General features: G+C 50.0%; 1 protein-coding gene across 2 annotated transcripts in view; it reads left to right on the top strand.

Annotated features, from left to right (window-relative positions):
- Positions 1-113: 113 nt before the first annotated feature.
- trpc1 (transient receptor potential cation channel, subfamily C, member 1) overlaps positions 114-20,183 on the top strand; it is a 20,757-nt gene continuing 687 nt past the window's right edge. The window contains exons 1-13 of one of the 2 annotated variants that reach the window (XM_056584556.1): positions 114-764; positions 2,491-2,645; positions 3,330-3,431; positions 4,369-4,571; positions 7,761-7,892; positions 9,115-9,310; positions 10,671-11,007; positions 13,400-13,539; positions 13,829-13,978; positions 16,708-16,889; positions 17,587-17,788; positions 18,383-18,577; positions 19,776-20,183. The exon at positions 19,776-20,183 is cut by the window's right edge and continues 687 nt beyond it. In XM_056584556.1, the coding sequence (XP_056440531.1) occupies positions 599-764; positions 2,491-2,645; positions 3,330-3,431; positions 4,369-4,571; positions 7,761-7,892; positions 9,115-9,310; positions 10,671-11,007; positions 13,400-13,539; positions 13,829-13,978; positions 16,708-16,889; positions 17,587-17,788; positions 18,383-18,577; positions 19,776-20,003 (2,388 nt within the window). In that variant the 5' untranslated portion in view covers positions 114-598 and the 3' untranslated portion in view covers positions 20,004-20,183. Of the gene's footprint in view, positions 765-2,490; positions 2,646-3,329; positions 3,432-4,368; positions 4,572-7,760; positions 7,893-9,114; positions 9,311-10,294; positions 10,428-10,670; positions 11,008-13,399; positions 13,540-13,828; positions 13,979-16,707; positions 16,890-17,586; positions 17,789-18,382; positions 18,578-19,775 lie in introns of those variants that run through there. The other variant, XM_056584557.1, reaches the window with a different exon arrangement.

Below are 20,183 nucleotides of genomic sequence, written 5' to 3'. Positions count from 1 at the left end.
CGGTCCGCGCGCCACTGCAGAGCAGAGGTGAAGCCACGTTACGCAATAATCAATAACGCGCGTGCTGGGGAAGCAGTGGGCATGCGCAGTGGCTCCGGCGGCAGCAGCAGCATCAGGACCAGAGAGCTGCGTCGCGCGGCGATGCCAGGGAATGGTCTTGGTAAACAGCGTGAGGGACAGGTGAACCGCGGTGTTTCGTGGCGCGTGCAGAACAACTTACAAAACACAACGGAGATGCGCTTCCGGTTCTGCTCGAGCAGCTCGAGCGCGCCGAACACGGTGTTCATGCGAGCTTTATAGATGGTGTTATTGGTGCGAGCGCTCCAAAAGTCGTCTTCGGTGGGCTCGAGCCGTCCGGGCCCTCCTTCCCGACCGATCCCGGGTCCCATCTCACTGATCCCGGGTCCTACCTAACCGATTCCGGTTCAAGGCTGACCGATCCCGGGTCCTCTCTGACCGATCCCAGGTCCTACCTGACCGATCTCGGATCACTCTACCGATCCCGGGTCCTCTCTGACCGATCCCGGGTCCCATCTCACCGATCCCGGGTCTTACCTGAACGATCCCGGGCCCCGGGGTTTTAGGTGCTCCAGGGGGGATGCACCTCAGCGTCTTCCCGTACTCTCTGTCCGTCGTGATGGCCGCTCTGTACCAGGGCGCCGAGTCCTCGTCGCCCGACACATTCCTGGCGCTGAAGGACGTGCGGGAGGTGAAGGAGGACACCACGCTGGACGAGAAGCTCTTCCTGCTGGCCTGCGAGAAAGGTGGGTGGTCTGTTGTTGTTGTTGTTCCGCCATGATGCACCTGCTGCTGCTGTGTCAGGTGGAAGGAGAGAAGGATCGAGGGTGAGAAGGAGAGGAGGAGAGAAGGAGAGAAGTGGGGAAGTAGAGGAGGAGAGAAGGGGAGAAGGGAGGAGGAAAGAAGGAGAAAATGGGAGAAGGAGAGGAGGAGAGAAGTAGAGAATGGTAGAAGGAGAGAAAGAGAAGAGGAGGGAAAGAGAGGAGGAGAGGAGGCGAAGGATCGCGTTGTGCAGGCAGGATAGCCGGCTGTTGTTTACCGAGGCTCGCGATCTACTCTGGAGATCAGCCCACGAGCGGGAGGTGGGACAGCTAGGAGGTAGGAAAGCTAGGAGGTAGGACAGCTAGGAGGTAGGACAGATAGGAGGTAGGACAGCTAGGAGGTAGGACAGATAGGAGGTAGGACAGCTAGGAGAGGAGGTATGATGACTAGGAGGTAAGGTAGGACAGCTAGGAGTTAGGTAGTACAGCTAGGAGGTAAGGTAGGATTACTAGGAGGTAAGGTATGATGACTAGGAAGTAAGGTAGGAAGAACAGGAGATGAGGTAAGATGATTAGTAGATGATGTAGGACGACTAGGAGATGACGTAGGATGACTAGGAGGTGAGGTAGGACGAGTAGGAGGTAAGGTAGAACAGCTCGGAGGTAGGGTTACTAGGACATGAGGAAGGACAACTAGGAGGTAGGGAGGATGACTAGGAATGAGGTAGGACGACTAGGAGGTAAGGTAGGACAGCTAGGAGGTAATATAGGATGACTAGGAGGCAGGTAGGACAGCTTGGAGGTATTAGGAGCTGATGTAGGGCTACTAAGACGATTTGTGGAGTCATCTTTACTTGAATAGGTTGAATAGGATAGTGACTTGAGGGAGGAGTGGAGGGAAGTTAGTGTGACCATATTTGGTCAGACTGGGCTCTTGTTGAATGTGTCCTGGTCGTGCTTCAAAAGCATAAATCATATCTGTGCTGTGTGTGGGAGCTGGCAGCTCCTCCGGAGAGATGCTCCTGTTCACCAGAACACATCTTGTAATACCAGGCCTTCGTTATGTCATCGCTTTGAGTTTCACACTCTCTGTGTTTTAATTTGAAGTCTGTTTAATCGTTCCTCCTCTCATGAAACACTGAAACAGCAATGAGCCACTAATAAATGGAAACAAAATTAAATAGATAGTTAGTTAGTTACACAGATAGATAGATAGATAGATAGATAGATAGATAGATAGATAGGTAGATAGGTAGATAGATAGATAGATAGATAGATAGATAGATAGATAGATAGATAGATAGATAGATAGATAGATAGATAGATAGATACATACATACATACATACATACATACATACATACATACATACATACATACATACATATACATTCATGCATATATATATTATATATATATATAGATGTTTTTGGGTGGTGTCAGGTGACCAGTGACGGTGTTTTTGGGTGGTGTCAGGTGACCAGTGACAGTGTTTTTGGGTGGTGTCAGGTGACCAGTGACTGTGTTTTTGGGTTGGTGTCAGGTGACCAGTGACGGTGTTTATGGGTGGTGTTAGGTGACCAGTGACTGTGTTTTTGGGTTGGTGTCAGGTGACCAGTGACGGTGTTTATGGGTGGTGTCAGGTGACCAGTGATGGTGTTGTGATGGGCGGGGTCATGTGACCAATGACGGTGTTTTCGGGTGGTGTCAGGTGACTTCTACATGGTGAAGAAGCTGCTGGGGGAGAAGCGCGAGGAGGAGCTGAACCTGAACTGTCTGGACGTGCTTGGGCGGGACGCCGTCACCATCACCATCGAGAACGAGAACCTGGACATCCTGCAGCTGCTGCTGGAGCACGGCTGCCAGGTACACAACCACACACACACACACACACACACACACACACACACACACACACACACACATACACATACACATACACATACACATACACATACACATGCACATTCACCAACACAAACACACAGAACCACACACAGACACGCACTCACGCGTGCACACACTCACACACACACAACAACATAGGCTATTGTTGAGTGTGCCTGGTCTGTCAAGCTGTGTCATCCGTACTAAATTAGTAATAGGGAGAGCTGAGTTGAGTGTGTGCGTCAGGTACATTTCCCGCACACACAAATCAGGTTGTTAACCAGGCTACAGGTAAACCTCAGGTAGATGTCAGGTGTTGTGGTCTTGTTTCTCCAGGCTACAGGTTAACATCAGGTAGACCTCAGGTAGACGTCAGGTGTTGTGGTCTTGTGTCTGCAGGCTACAGGTTAACATCAGGTAGACCTCAGGTAGACGTCAGGTGTTGTGGTCTTGTGTCTGCAGGCTACAGGCTACAGGTTAACATCAGGTAGATGTCAGGTAGATGTCAGGTGTTGTGGTCTTGTGTCTCCAGGCTACAGGCTACAGGTTAACATCAGGTAGATGTCAGGTAGATGTCATCATTGTGGTCTTGTGTCTGCAGGCTACAGGTGAACATCAGGTAGGTGTCAGGTAGATGTCATCATTGTGGTCTTGTGTCTGCAGGCCACCGACGCCCTGCTGGTGGCCATTGACTCTGAGGTGGTGGGAGCTGTGGACATCCTGCTGAACCACCGGCCTCGCAGGTCCTCCAAGCCCTCCATCGCCGTAGGTCTACCTCTAACCTCTGACCTTTAACCTCTGAGTGTAACCCTAACCCTTACTATCCAACCCTCACCCTCCTCCTAAACTTCCATCTCTCTAACCCCATACTAGGGCTTTGACTTATGCTCAAAAATCATATTCGAAGTTTGTTTGTTTATTAATATTAATATTCTAATATATTCGAATATTTATTAATAATATTTTGACCATTAAATGCCTTCAGTAAGACCTGGATTGGGCTGCGCGAGGTTTGTTTACCGGCGTTGCTATGGTTACCGGCCTTGCGTGTTCCAACGGTTTATTAGGTTTCTGATAAATCGCTGTCTAATCAATGCTTCATTCACTGCCTCTTCCGTGGTCATTACAATATTATGAATAGACTGCGTCGGGTTCTCTGACGTCTCTCCCTCTTGGCCTGCCCACAACAGGTTTGAATATTAAGGGCTGCGTAATATTCGTTCGAATTTTGATTTATTTTTGATATTCTAATTATATTCGAATAACGAAGTTCGGAGTCAAAGCCCTACCCCATACCCAAACTTTACCCACAACTTCCCTCTAACCTCAAACCCCTTTATTTAACCTAAACTGCTTATCAGGGTCTTTTGATATGTTCATGGTATTTTTATATATTTAAAGGTAAATACTTTATATGTCTCTCTCTCTCTCTCTCTCTCTCTCTCTCTCTCTCTCTCTCTCTCTCTCTCTCTCTCTCTCTCTCTCTCTCTCTCTCTCTCTCTCTCTCTCTCTCTCTCTCTCTCTCTCTCTCTCCATTGATATACATTATAACTCTATGTCCCTCTTTATTTATTTACCGTTCACCTATATATTCAAGGTCTATTGATATGTTCAGGGTATATAAGTATATTAAGCTAATTGTTTCAATCATCAACATTGAGGGACATGACGGTATGAAACAGCTGTGACCCCCCCGCTGCAGAAACTGATGCAGAGGATCCAGAACGCGGAGTACTCCACCACCATGGACGTGGCCCCCGTCATACTGGCGGCCCACCGCAACAACTACGAGATCCTGACCATGCTGCTGAAGCAGGACATCTCCCTGCCCCGCCCCCACGCCGTGGGCTGCGAGTGCACGCTCTGCAACGCCAAGAACAAGAAGGACAGCCTCCGACACTCCCGGTAAACCCAAAGACTGCGTTTAATTGTGATACCCTAAAGGCTGCTACACACCGGGGCAACTGTTGGCCATCTGAGACTCTTTGACGAGATCGGGAACAAACAACAAATGTTGATGATTGAAACAATTAGCTTAATATACTTATATACCGTGAACAAATCAATAGATCTTGAATGTATAGGTAAACGGTAAATAAATAAAGAGGGACATAGAGTTATAATTTATATCAATGGAGAGAGAGAGACATATAGGTATTTACCTTTTATATATTAAAATACCATGAACATATCAAAAGACCTCTGATAAGCAGTTTAGGTTAAATACATTTTTAGAGGGTTTGAGGTTAGAGGGAAGTCGTGGAAGAGAGAGAGAGAGAGAGAGAGAGAAAGAGAGAGAGAGAGAGAGAGAGAGAGAGAGAGAGAGAGAGAGAGAGAGAGAGAGAGAGAGAGAGAGAGAGAGAGAGAGAGAGAGAGAGAGAGAGAGAGAGAGAGAGAGAGAGAGAGAGAGAGAGAAAGAGAGAGAGAGAGAGAGAGAGATCAATCTATAGTGTATATAGATAAAGGCAGTTGGCCGTTGGTTTGATACTGGGCTGTGTGTAGGCCCCTTATGGTTGAAGTGGACATGTCTGCAAGGCTGCAAGCAGGGCTGGCAGACAGTTAAAGGAGTCTACACACTAAAGAAGTCGATTGGCCTCAGTATCAGACTACGGTGGCGATGCAAATACAAACTATCCAAGGAGAATGTCTAGAAATTCCTTTTCAATTGAATAGTAATTATACAAACAGGTTTTATATCATTTTTATATAATTGTATGTAATAGTTACAATTGATATTTCCACGACAGTAGCATAACCACGCAAAGGTGAAGTTACCAAAGTAAAAGATGTTTAGTTAGGTCAAGCCTTCATCATCAGATTACGGTCGTACTGAACATAGTTTGAAGTATTGAACATAGTTTGAATGCAACAAGTAGGACACGTTCATCCATCACGTGTCTATTTTTACATGACAGTTAATAACTCAGTGCGTAATGGGTCTATGAGAGCACGTGTAAACATCCTGCCTGTTAGAGCTGTCTCCCCAGGTTCATCTTCAGCTAAATTAAACCCGGGTTAGAAAGGTTCTCTCCTCATTTAGTGCTGCTTTTCTTCCTGGCTCCTGGTATGCAGCGCGCTGGAAACAGCCATGAATCAGACTGCTGTCAAACATACATTACAGAACACACCAGGGCATCCCACCAGCGCTTTGAGTCCCCAAAACGTCCTGAGATGATTAAGTAGAGACAGGCCTCAGGGTGGAAATTTAAAAGCTATGAATGCTGCTAACAACTCCATTAAGGATCTAGCCTGTAGTGGCTTGCGATCCTGTAGAGCTAGCTATCCTGTAGAGCTAGCTATCCTGTAGAGCTAGCTATCCTGTAGGAGCTAGCTATCCTGTAGAGCTAGCTTTCCTGTAGAGCTAGCTATCCTGTAGAGCTAGCTATCCTGTAGGAGCTAGCTATCCTGTAGGAGCTAGCTATCCTGTAGAGCTAGCTATCCTGTAGGAGCTAGCTATCCTGTAGAGCTAGCTATCCTGTACAACCTAGCTAGTGGGCAGAGCTTGTAGTATGTAGGGTGTAATAACTAGCCTGTAGAGCTAGACTGGCTGCAGGAACTAGCCTGTAGAGCGAGCTGACCTGCAGCTGAACTCGGAGAATCGTTGAATCAGAGACCTGAGCTGCTTCGACGATATTCCTCCCACGAGAAAATCGATAGTCCCTGCTCAGCTGCTGTGGGCCAAGAGGGGTCCCAGCACCTCCATCACATCTTTAGCATCTATCTGTCTGTCTGTCTTTCTGTGTCTGTCAATCAATCTATCGATATAATTAACCAGAGATTGACTCCCAGCTCAATCCCAGTGTTCTTCTGTATTATAGTTATACAATCAAATGTCTTCTTATGAATGTTCTGTTTGGCGTTACATTAATACGGTTCATCTCTTTATTAGTCATTGCGTACTCAACACAGAATGATCTCTGCATATATAATAATAAAAACTGGACATGGGGAGAGAGACAGACAGGCTCCACATGGGGAGAGAGAGACAGGCTCCACACGGGGAGAGAGAGAGAGAGACAGGCTCCACACGGGGAGAGAGAGACAGGCTCCACACGGGGAGTGAGAGACAGGCTCCACACGGGGAGAGAGAGACAGTCTCCACACGGGGAGTGAGAGACAGACTCCACACGGGGGGAGAGAGAGAAGAGAGAGAGACAGGCTCCACACAGGGAGTGAGAGACAGGCTCCACACGGGGAGAGAGAGACAGACTCCACACGGGGAGGGAGAGACAGGCTCCACACGGGGAGGGAGAGACAGGCTCCACACGGGGAGGGAGAGACAGACTCCACACGGGGAGGGAGAGACAGACTCCACACGGGGAGGGAGAGACAGACTCCACACGGGGAGGGAGAGACAGGCTCCACACGGGGAGATAGAAAGACCGACCCCCACCGGGTTTGAACCGGGGACCTTGTTGCTTTGAGGCAGCAGTGCTAGCCACTGTGCCAGCACGACCCCGGTGGTAGAGGCTGAACGTATTTGACTACATTCAGCATCATCATCTAGTGGTAATACGCTCAAGAAGCGGATGGACATGAATGTCCGTTCCTCCAGGACACGGCTGCGCCTGTCTACTCATATCAACACACCGAGGATTGCACAACGTTTTTCCTCCACCAGGATCTGAACCTCACTGTTAAGTTATTGGGTACAGCCAAGCTGGTCTGGGGGGGCAGCCATGAGTGTGTGTGGGGGAGCCGCAGCCATGGTGGTCTGGTCGGGCCCCTGCCATGAGTGTGTGTGGGGGGGCCGCAGCATGAGTGTGTTTAGGGGGGGGCCATATCCTAGGTCCCTTCTTCCATAAGGTCATCTAATATATATATGCATGAATGTATGTATGTATGTATGTATGTATGTATGTATATATGTTTGTATCTATCTATCTATCTATCTATCTATCTATCTATCTATCTATCTATCTGTCTGTCTGTCTGTCTGTCTGTCTGTCTGTCTGTCTGTCTGTCCGTCTGTCCGTCTGTCCGTCTGTCCGTCTGTCCGTCTGTCCGTCTGTCTGTCTCTCTCTATTTGTATGCAGTATATCTCTGTGTCTCTCTCTCTATTTATACCCAGTACATCTCTGTGTCTCTGTGCAGGTTCCGTCTGGATATCTACCGCTGTCTGTCCAGCCCGTCCCTCATCATGCTGACGGAGGAGGACCCCATCCTGAGGGCCTTCGAGCTCAGCGCCGACCTCCGGGAGCTCAGCCTGGTGGAGGTGGAGTTCAGGTACCTCCTCTCCTCCTCCTGCCCCTCTCCTCCTACACCTCCTACACCTCCTACACCCCCTACACCTCCTACACCTCCTACACCTCCTACACCTCCTACACCTCCTACACCTCCTACACCTCCTACACCTCCTACACCTCCTACACCCCCTACACCTCCTACACCTCCTCTCCTCCTCCTGCCCTCTCCTCCTACACCTCCTACACCTCCTACACATCCTACACCTCCTCTCCTCCCACACCTCCTACACCTCCTACACCTCCTACACCTCCTACACCTCCTCTCCTCCTCCTGCCCCTCTCCTCCTACACCTCCTACACCCCCTACACCTCCTACACCTCCTACACCTCCTACACCTCCTACACCCCCTACACCTCCTACACCTCCTACACCTCCTACACCTCCTACACCTCCTACACCCCCTACACCTCCTACACCCCCTACACCTCCTACACCTCCTACACCTCCTACACCCCCTACACCCCCTACACCCCCTACACCCCCTACACCCCCTACACCTCCTACACCTCCTACACCTCCTACACCTCCTACACCCCCTACACCTCCTACACCTCCTACACCTCCTACACCTCCTACACCTCCTACACCTCCTACACCCCCTACACCCCCTACACCCCCTACACCCCCTACACCTCCTACACCTCCTACACCTCCTACACCCCCTACACCTCCTACACCTCCTACACCTCCTACACCTCCTACACCTCCTACACCTCCTACACCCCCTACACCCCCTACACCTCCTACACCTCCTACACCTCCTCTCCTCCCACACCTCCTCCCACGCCTCCTCCTACGCCTCCTCCTACACCTCCTCCTACTCCTCCTCCTACACCTCCTCCCACATCTCCTCCCACACCTCCTCCCAAGCCTCCTCCTACCCCTCCTGCTACTCCTCCTCTCTTCCTACACCTCCTCCTACATCTCCTCCTAAACCTTCTCCTACACCTCTCTTCCTACACCTCCTCCTACTCCTAAACCTTCTCCTACACCTCCTCTCTTCCTACACCTCCTCCTACTCCTCCTCTCTTCCTACACCTACACCTACACCTTATTCTTTCCTACAGCTCCTCCTACAGCTCCTCCTACGCCTCCTCCTAAACCTCCTCCTACTCCTCCTCCTCCACCTCCTCCTCCTCCACCTCCTTCTAGTCCCTGTCCACCTGCAGCTTAACAGGAGCGTGGGTTTGTCCTCCTCCAGGAACGACTATGAGGAGCTGGCCAAGCAGTGCAAGATGTTTGCTAAGGACCTGCTGGCCCAGGCGCGTAACTCCAGGGAGCTGGAGGTGATCCTGAACCACACGTCCACCGAGGACCTCCTGGACAAGAGGGGCCTCCTGGAGGACCGCATGAACCTCAGCCGCCTCAAGCTGGCCATCAAGTACAACCAGAAGGAGGTGAGCCGCCATGTTGGACCAGTAGACCGCATGTAGGATCGCCATGTTGGATCTCCATGTTGGATCTGGGCCCCATGTTGGATCTCCATGTTGGATCTTGGCTGGTAGAACACACGTTGGATTCTCCATGTTGGATCTGTTTCTGGTAGAACACATGTTGTGTCTGGGCTGGTGGAGGACGTGTTGGATCTCCATGTTGGATCTCCATGTTGGATCTCCATGTTGGATCTCCATGTTGGATCTGGGCTGGTAGAACACATGTTGGAATCTCCATGTTGGATCTGTTTCTGTTAGAGGCCATGTTGGATCTGGGCTGGTAGAACACATGTTGGAATCTCCATGTTGGATCTGTTTCTGTTAGAGGCCATGTTGGATCTGTTTCTGGTAGAACACATGTTGGATCATGCCTGGATGAACCATGGGGTTTACTGGTCACCAGGCTGGAGGATGCTCATCAGTCTGTCTCAGTCGCTCGATCTGAGCTGAAGCTAGTTCAGATGCTCAGATGGTGCCTGGACGTCCGCCCCACTCGATGTTTACGGCGTAGCACGGTAGAGGGGGGGGGGGGCTTGGTGCGTGGTGTGATTGGGCTGTGTTCTACTTAACTCTGACAGTAATTACTTCCCCACCGCCCATATGACCAGACCTATTACTACAGCACCCCATCAACAGGGACTCATGAACTAATGTCCTCTGATTGTAATCCAACACACGCTGGCTTTAATTAATCTACTGCTGCAACAGTAAATTGTTGATTCAGTGAACTGTAACGTCTGCAATCTGTTGCTCGGTATGTGTTGTTTTCAAGTGTGGCTTTCCGACCTGGTCCTTCAGCCTGCAGACGCCAAACGCTAAGAGCTCGAAGCTCCGCCAGAATGTACTTCATGGATTGCTGAGCCTGGATTGTTTGTTAAACACAAAGTGACACAACTAGCTGGATAAAGCAATCCCTCACTGCAAGGCAGAAAGCCAGCAGAATGCTAACCTACCCTCACAGTAGGGCACCAAGCTAGCAGAATTCTAACATCCCCTCACATGTAGGGCAGCAAGCTAGCAGAATGCTAACATTTCCTCGGAGTACGGCAGCAAGCTAGCAGAAGGCTAACATTCCCTAACAGTAAGGCAACAAGCTAGAAAGCCCTATGCTGGCCGCATTCTAACATCACCACTCCTATCTTTTTCTTCTCCAGGTTTCTATGTAAGCAGCCTCTAGGAGTTGTTCTATACCTCTAACGTATCAATTTAAATGTGTCATAACTGCTTCAAAACCATCTGAACTTCCATATCTCCTGTCGTCTGCATTACTAAACAGTACAGTTAGCTATATTAGCTGTAATACGGTAATCTGTCGTCCCTCCAGTTCGTGGCCCAGTCCAACTGCCAGCAGTTCCTCAACACGGTGTGGTTCGGCGAGACGGCGAGCTACCGGCGGAAGCACACCTGTCTGAAGATGGCCACGGTGCTGAGCGTGGCGGTACTGTGGCCCGTGCTGTCGCTGTGCTACCTGGTGGCGCCGCGCTCCCGCGTGGGCCAGCTCATCCACACGCCCTTCGTCAAGTTCATCATCCACAGCGCGTCCTACTTCACCTTCCTCCTCCTCCTCAACCTCTACTCCCTTGTCTACAACGAGGGCAAGAAGAACACCATGGGCCCGGCGCTGGAGATGATCGACTTCCTGCTCATCCTCTGGATCCTAGGTCAGAGGTTCTCATATTGTTTTAACACACACTGTGTAGTTCAGAGGTCCTCATATTGTGTTAACAAACACTGTGTAGTTCAGAGGTCCTCATATTGTGTTAACACACACTGTGTAGTTCAGAGGTCCTCATGTTGCGTTAACACATTCTGGGTAGTCAAATGGTACTCATATTGTGTTAACACACTTTGTGTGGTGCAGAGGTCCTCATATTGTGTGTAGTGCAAAGGTCCCCACAGTGTGTATACTAGTCTTAGAGGTCCCCATAATGTCTCTGTTTAACACAAAGTGTGTATACAAGTCTCATATGTCCCAATAATCTCTCTGTTCAACACACAGTGTGTATACTAGTCACAGAGGTCCTCATATTGTGTTAACACACTCTGTGTAGGCCAAAGGTCCTCATAATTTCGCTATTTAATACACACTGTTCATAAAATACTTTATAATGTATTGATAGATGGAAGAGAGAGAACAGATGTTCTGGTGTCATCCATCATGTGTCCATAATGATAACAGGAAGAGCCTGTCAGATGATGATGACAGATGCCCTCGGAGAAATGGCTCCTCCCCTTTTCTCATCAGTGGCCAATGAGGGAGCTGGGTGCACTTCACTGTCTGCCTCACAGTATGCAGCACTACAAACACAATGCCAGACGCCCACTTAAAATCATTATGTTCGATCTGTCTGGCTGTGGTTAGGACAAACTGGTCTCTCCGTCCCAGCGCGGGAGAGATGAGTCGGCATGGTAACTGGAGGCAAATCATCGCCATGATGACCACATCGTCTTAATGAGTGTTGGCTAAAACCTCCATATACCACCACCTCGTATCTTACATCTCCATATCCTGCCATCTGTCTGTGTTTCACTCTCTGTGTCTCTCTCTCTCTCTCTCTCTCTCTCTCTCTCTCTGTCTCTCTCTGTGTGTCTCTCTCTCTGTCTCTCTCTGTGTCTCTCTCTCTCTCTCTCTCTCTCTCTCTCTCTCTCTCTCTCTCTATCTCTCTCTCTCTCTCTCTCTCTCTCTCTCTCTCTCTCTCTCTCTCTCTCTCTCTCTCTCTCCTCTCTCTCTCTCCTCTCTCTCTCTCTCTCTCTCTCTCTCTCTCTCTCTCTCTCTCTCTCTCTCTCTCTCTCTCTCTCTGTGTGTCTCTCTCTGTCTCTGTCTCTCTCTCTGTCTCTCTCTCTCTGTCTCACTCTCTCTCTCTGTTTTTCTCTCTCTGTCGCTCTGTCTTTGTCTCACTGTGTCTCTCTCTCATGTTAATATCCTTCAGTCTCTTCTTCCTCTCTCTTTTCTCTTGTTATTGTGGAAGATCATTGTAGAGCTGATCAATGAAGAAATAACATATTATTTGTTATTATAAAAATATGAATATGTGCCTACCATGTGCACAAATATATATACATATACATATTTATTCATTATTGGGATACTCCAGGAATGATTCAAGGAGCCAGACGGAGGTTTTCTATGCACTACCACGAATACCCACTAGAGGGTGAAAATTCCCCACATAAGTCATTTATTTACTATTCATTCAGACTTATAGCCACAGCGAGCTACAGCGTTGCAGATACATGTCATGAAGGTCAGGGGTCATCCTGCTGGAGGATGCCTACAGGTAGACTGCAGACATGGGGAATGGATCCCACAACCTCTGGGCTGGTTTGCCAGCCTGACCACTCCAGTAGGAGGTGTTAAAGGGGTTAAAGACTCAAGTGTTTAACAGTCAAAACAGTCTAAACATACGCGACTGTTGAACAGTATTAAACGGTTGAACAGTGTTAAACCCTGTTAAACCCTTGTGTGTTTAACAGGCTTAGACACTGTTCAACACACAAGTGTTGAACAGTGTTACACAATTTAACAGGGTTTGACACTGTTGAACCCTTGTGTGTTTAACACATCGGTTATGAAACAATGTGCTACCAAAAAATCACTTCAACTAAATCAATAATGCAATACTTGAATTAAATAATGTGCAATTTCCACTGTACATTTGTGACAAAGTATTTGGCAAAGTATGAGGCATCTCTTAGCCTCATTGATTGTGTGGCTCATGGGTGTGTGCAGTTTCTGTCCTTATGGCGTGACATTGTAATCACCGTGTGATTTATTTATATTTATATTTATTTTATTTTGTATTATCTTATGGATGTATGATTTATGGACACTTTATACTTTTCATTTCATTATTGCATACTTTAGATTCCATGGGCTGTTGTTACAAGTTAATTTCCCATGCATGGGATGAAACAAAGTTCTTATCTTATCTTATCTTTAACAGGCTTGAACACTGTTAAACACACGCGTGTTTAACATGCAGCCAGTGCTCCCGTACCCAGCGGCCGCGGCTGTGTGTGTGTTTGTAACGGGTAGTGTTGTGTGTTCTGCAGGCATGGTGTGGTCAGACGTGAAGCGCCTCTGGTACGAGGGTCTGGAGGACTTCCTGGACGAGTCCAGGAACCAGCTGAGCTTCGTCATGAACTCCCTGTACCTGGCCACCTTCGCCCTGAAGATCGTGGCCCACAGCCAGGTAGGCTCGGAGCCCCTGGGGGGGCCCCCATACCTGGAGCTCAGCCCCACCAGGAGAACCGCTGTAGTTAAACAGTGTGTGTGTGGTGTGTGTGTGTGTGTGTGTGTGTGTGTGTGTGTGTGTGTGTGTGTGTGTGTGTGTGTGTGTGTGTGTGTGTGTGTGTGTGTGTTTATGTGTGTGTGTGTGTGTGTGTGTGTGTGTGTGTGTGTGTGTGTGTGTGTGTGTGTGTGTGTGTGTGTGTGTGTGTGTGTGTGTGTGTGTGTGTGTGTGTGTGCGAGTGTGTGTGTAGTTTAAGAACGTGGAGGAGACGGAGAGGAAGAACTGGGACGCGTTCCATCCCATCCTGGTGGCCGAGGGCCTCTTCGCCTTCGCCAACATCCTGAGCTACCTGCGCCTCTTCTTCATGTACACCACCAGCTCCGTGCTGGGGCCCCTACAGGTAACTAGCTCCACCCTGGGGCCGTTCAGGTAACCAGCTCCGTGCTGGGGCCCCTCCAGGTAACCAGCTCCGTGCTGGGGCCCCTCCAGGTAACAGCTCCATGCTGGGGCCCCCTCGAGGTAACAGCTCCGTGCTGGGGCCCCTCGAGGTAACAGCTCCATGCTGGGGCCCCTACAGGTAGCAGCTCCGTGCTGGGGCCCCTCCAGGTAACAGCTCCGTGCTGGGGCCCCTACAGGTAGCAGCTCCATGCTGGGGCCCTTAGGGAACCAGCTCCGTGCTGGGGCCCTTAGGTAACCAGCTCCGTGCTGGGGCTCCCACAGGTAACCAGCTCCTTGCTGGGGCACCTCCAGCTAATAGCTCCGTCCTGGGGCCCTTCAGGTAACCAGCTCCGTCCTGGGGTCCCTAGATCTAGATGTATGCTGGATAGATAAGCCGGTAACCTGATCTATCCAGCACACATCCAGGTGGACACGCCCACTTCTGCCTCACTTTTCCTAAAACAGGAGAAGGCTGGGGTTAGGGTTATTTTCTAACTTCTTGCGATGGCTAATCCCACTCACACCTGGTGGCATAATATCCCCTTTTTGAACATAACCAGTTCCTCTCAATTTGTCCCAGTTTTTCACCACCATTAAAATAATGACGATAATAATATGAATTGATATGTAGTACAAATGTGGTTCCCCGTTCTGGGGTTGTAAAAAGGGGTCAACCTGAGTCAGACTTCTGGTGGACCGTTTGTTATTGTGGCTGGATAATGATTCAAACCTCAGAGTAGAACCAGCCAGCTCTCAGAGTAGACCCCAGGTATGCGGTGAGGTCAACATTTCCTCACAAGAGATTTACTTCTAGTAAAGATGGCTAGGATGCTAGCTGGTATGATGAAAGCTGTAATAATGCTAACTAGCTGAGAGGATGCTAGCCGTGATGATACTTTCCATTCCCCAAATCTTTCTCTCTCTCTCTCTCTCTCTCTCGCTCTCGCTCTCGCTCTCGCTCTCTCTCTCTCTCTCTCTCTCTCTCTCTCTCTCTGGTTGACATCAGTGTCTGGCTGTGCAGTGATTAACTCTGGAAATAGACGTGGCTGTTTGTTCTATTGACCACACCGATTAGATGACCAACTCATACACACACTCACACATATACGCACACTCATCCACACATCTATACACACCCATTGACTCATCTAGGAATCTTCCACACATCTAATAAACAGCTTCTTCTCTAATGAATGAAACATCTTATAAACAACACATCTAACTAACATCTACACATTAAACTAACATGTATACATCTAACTAACATGAACACATCTAATAAACATGTACACATCTAACTAACAAATACCAAACTAACATCTCCACATCAAACTAACATCTCCACATCTAATAAACATGTACACATCTAACTAACAAATACCAAACTAACATCTCCACATCAAACTAACATCTACACATCTAATGAACATCCACATATCAAACTATGATCTACACATCAAACTAACATCTACACATGAACCTAACATCTACACATTTAACTAACATTCCACACATCTAATGCACATGTACACATCTAATAAACAGCCACACATCAATGTGAAGTGTGGGTGTGTGAGATGGTCTCGCTGTCAACAACTCACACTCTGCTTTATTTATGGAACCTTCTATCACACAGCCTCCAAAGTCCGCCCCACCAAACGCACACACCGAACGCACACACCGAACGCACACATCGAACACACACATCAAACGCACACACCACGTGTACACAGGCGCTGAGTGGGCGTGGACGTGTGTGGGTTTCAGCCATGAATGTTTCCCTCATTATTCACCTCTTAGCCATGTTCCTCTACACACACACACACACACACACACACACACACACACACACACACACACTGTGTGTGTGTATGTGTGTGTGTCTGTCTCGTCTCAGAACAAACACTACAGGTCAACTTAAGCTCAAACTCCTCGTCCATCTCCTCGACGCCTTGTGTGTGTCTGTGTGTGTGTTTACACAAATAATCATGTACTGCCACTGTGTTTGTGTGTGTGTGTGTGTGTGTGTGTGTGTGTGTGTGTGTGTGTGTGTGTGGGGGGGGGTACTGTTATATTTGTGGATGTACGGAGGAACTAGTCACTAGCCACTCGTGGGTCACTAGCAGATTAGCTGATGCTATAGCTAGGAGGTAGCTTATGTTATGACTAAGAGGTAGCTCATGTGATAGCTAGGAGGTATCTCATGCGATAGCTAGGGTGTAGCTAATGCTATGGCTTGGAGGTAGCTAATGCTATAACTTTGAGGTAGCTAATGCTATAACTAGGAGGTAGCTAATGCTATATTTAGGAGGCAGCATGTAGATGTATCCGGGCCACGGCTAACATCTTACAGGTGTAGGGTTTGTGTCAGGATCCCAGATGCTAACACATGTACCCTCATTCAGGAGGTATGGGCCCCACATGTTAATACCCGTCCCTTCATTCAGAAGGTATGGGCCCCAGATGCTAACAGGGCCCCAGATGCTAACATCCGTCCCTTCATTCAGAAGGTATGGGCCCCAGATGCTAACAGGGCCCCAGATGCTAACAGGGCCCCAGATGCTAACATCCGTCCCTTCATTCAGAAGGCATGGGCCCCAGATGCTAACAGGGCCCCGGGTGCTAACAGGACCCCAGATTGCTCACAGGGGCTACCTTCACTCAGGGTCTTTCCTTCTGGTCCCTGAGCAGATCTCCATGGGCCAGATGCTGCAGGAGTTTGGGAAGTTCCTGGGCCTGTTCCTGCTGGTCCTGTTCTCCTTCACCATCGGCCTCACGCAGCTCTACGGGAAGGACCACAAGGACCCCGACAAGAACCCCCCCGACTGCCAGGGGATCTTCTGCCAGCAGCAGAGCAACGACGCCTTCCACAGGTAGGAGCGTCGACACGGTTAGGGCCCTGTAATCGGAAATCCTATCGTCACATTCTGTTTCTCTGAGTGCCATGGAACGTGCCTGTTTTCGTGACCCCTTCAGGGGAAGGTTGGACAGGCCGGGGATCGAACTGATAGGGCATACCATCTGGTTAACCAATACTTTGTTTTATTGGGGGGCACAGTTGCTCTCAGGTTTGTTTAATGTTTGTTCTATGATAGTTGTGGTTATTGTACCTTTATTACCCAAATATTTGACCCTAACTTTTATAAGTTTGGATGACTCGTTATGCTATACAGTTTAAACTGATTGTGATTGACCTGGTCCGGAAATTCCCACCACAGTCCCCTTCTCTCTAGTTTAGGCTTGTGGCGTGTGGCTCAGGAGGTAGAGCGGGTTGGCTGGTAACCGGAAGGTTGCTGGTTCGATCCCCGGCTCCTCCTAGCATCGAGTGTTGAGGTGTTCCTGAGCGAGGCACCTCAGCCCTGACTGCTCCCGACGAGCTGGCTGTCGCCTTGCGTGGCTGACACCGCCGTCGGTGTGTGAATGTGTGCATGAATGGGGGAATGTTTGGCAGTATTGTAAAGCGCTTTGAGGGGCCACTGGTTAGAAAAGCGATAGTTGCAGTCCATTTACCATTGAGGCTGAGACCTTCTGGTCCAGGTGTGGACTAACAGTGGTGTGTCCGTGGTACAGCTTCATTGGGACGTGCTACGCCCTGTTCTGGTACATCTTCTCGCTGGCCCACGTGGCTCTGTTCGTGACGAGGATCAGCTACTCGGAGGAGCTGCGGTCGTTCGTGGGGGCGCTGATCATCGGGACGTACAACATCGTGGTGGTCATCGTCCTCACCAAGCTGCTGGTGGCCATGCTGCACAAGAGCTTCCGCCAGATCGCAGTGAGTACCGACCGGGAACCACAGAAGAAGAGATGAACAATATGTGAGCAGGAACCGTAGCTAGATCTTACCCTGAAGTAGAGAGGAACAATAGGTGAGCAGATACCGTAGAAGAAGAGATTAACAATATGACCAGGTACCATAGCTAGATGAACCCTGGAGAAGAGATTAACAATATGTGAGCAGATACCATAGAAGAAGAGATTAACAATATCTGCAGGAACCAGCTAGATCTAACCCTGAAGTAGAGAGGAACAATATGTTAGTAGGAACAGGAGCAAAACAAACTTTACGTTTCTTTTATAGCTCTTGCCCTTCTTCCTCTGTTATTTAGTTTCCCACAGAGGCTCGGTTGTTGTTTTGGATGAAATGGGATCCGCACATTTTCCTGCATTTAATCCAGCAACCAGTGGCCGTTTATGGCGTTATAAAAGGGCTCCAATCCAGAACATCTGGAGCGCTTTCACACACGCACACTTTTCACACGCTGTTAACAGCTTAAACACGCCACAGGGTGAATAATATGTGGAAAACATTCCAGAGCCCATGTCCCATATCCCCAGCATATTCACGTTGTGCCTCGGAATTCTGCAGAACCACGAAGACAAGGAGTGGAAATTCGCCCGGGCCAAACTCTGGCTGAGCTACTTTGATGACAAGTGCACCCTGCCTCCCCCCTTCAACATCCTGCCCTCGCCCAAGACCCTCTGCTACCTGCTGACCAGCATGAACAAGTGGGTCTGCTCCCACACCTCCAAGGGCCGCGTGAAGAGACAGAACAGCCTGAAGGTGAGGAGAGGGGGAGGAGGTGGAGGAGGAGGAGGAGGAGGAGGAGGAGGAGGAGGAGGAGGAGGAGGAGGGGGGAGGAGGGGGAGGAGGGGGAGGAGGAGGAGGAGGAGGAGGTGGAGGAGGAGGAGGTGGTGGAGGAGGAGGAGGAGGAGGAGGAGGAGGAGGAGGAGGAGGAGGAGGAGGAGAAGGAAGAGGGGGAGGAGAAGGAGGAGGGGGAGGAGGAGAAGGAGGTGGTGGAGGAGGAGGTGGAGGAGGAGGAGGGGGAGGGGGAGGAAGAGGGGGAGGAGAAGGAGGAGGGGGAGGAGGAGAAGGAGGTGGTGGAGGAGGAGGTGGTGGAGAGAGGAGAGATGTGGAGGAGGAGGAGGAGGAGGAGGAGAGGGAGGAGGTGGAGGAGGAGGAGGAGGAGGTAGAGGTGGTGGTGGAGGAGAGACTGGCTGATTGTTGACCTAACGTTTTGGTTGATGAGAGTCGATTTGCGATGGATGTCCTTCCTATTTGAGCCACCTATTTCAGTAGTTTGCCCAATTTGTCCAAGTCCTATAGCCTGTTTGTCTCTGGACCCCCTGTAGCCCACTGAGGCAGGCACCGTAAGTCAGGTGCACCTCTCAAAGTACATGCTGAGGAGGTGTGCTTATATATATGTATGTATACGACACATCATCTTGAAATGTAAACCAAATAACACATTTTAAACATCCAAGAATATATATAGCCGCTCCGGCAGGCGCAGGGACCTAGGGCGTCGCCATGACGACTGTTCAGGCAGGTGTAGCGACCCAGGACGTCTCTATGACGACCCCTCCACCGAGACGTAGCGACCCAGGGCGTCGCCATGACGACCCCTTCACCGAGACGTAGCGACCCAGGGCGTCGCCATGACGACCCCTCCACCGAGACGTAGCGACCCAGGGCGTCGCCATGACGACCCCTCCACCGAGACGTAGCGACCCAGGGCGTCGCTATGACGACCCCTCCACCGAGACGTAGCGACCCAGGGCGTCGCTATGACGACCCCTCCACCGAGACGTAGCGACCCAGGGCGTCACTATGACGACCCCTCCAACGAGACGTAGCGACCCAGGGCGTCGCCATGACGACCCCTCCACCGAGACGTAGCGACCCAGGGCGTCGCTATGACGACCCCTCCATCGAGACGTACGAGGGCCTGACCCGCTGTGTGCCTCCTTGCCGTCCCCAGGAGTGGAGGAACCTGAAGCAGAAGCGCGACCAGAACTACCAGAAGATCATGTGCTGCCTGGTGCACCGGTACCTGACGTCCACGCGGCAGAAGATGCAGAGCACGGACCAGGCCACGCTGGAGAACCTCAGCGACCTGCGCCAGGACCTCTCCAAGTTCCGCAACGAGATGAGGGACCTGCTGGGCTTCAGGACCTCCAAGTACGCCATGTTCTACCCCCGGAGCTGAACCCCACAACCTCCGGAGGTCTCTGGAACTCGTGGACTCACAGAGTATGTTGTATCCCCAGACTCAGGCCGGCCGCATGGCATGAGGAGTTCTCTGACCACTCGTCTTGTTACCGTTTGAATTCACAGGATGGGTTGTGTATCAGGAATGACTAGGATGCAGCCAAACTATTGTATTATT

The sequence above is a fragment of the Gadus chalcogrammus genome, chromosome 23 (genome assembly GCF_026213295.1).
Source record: "Gadus chalcogrammus isolate NIFS_2021 chromosome 23, NIFS_Gcha_1.0, whole genome shotgun sequence".
Lineage (NCBI taxonomy): Eukaryota > Metazoa > Chordata > Actinopteri > Gadiformes > Gadidae > Gadus > Gadus chalcogrammus.
This window is presented reverse-complemented; position numbering and strand designations above follow the sequence as displayed.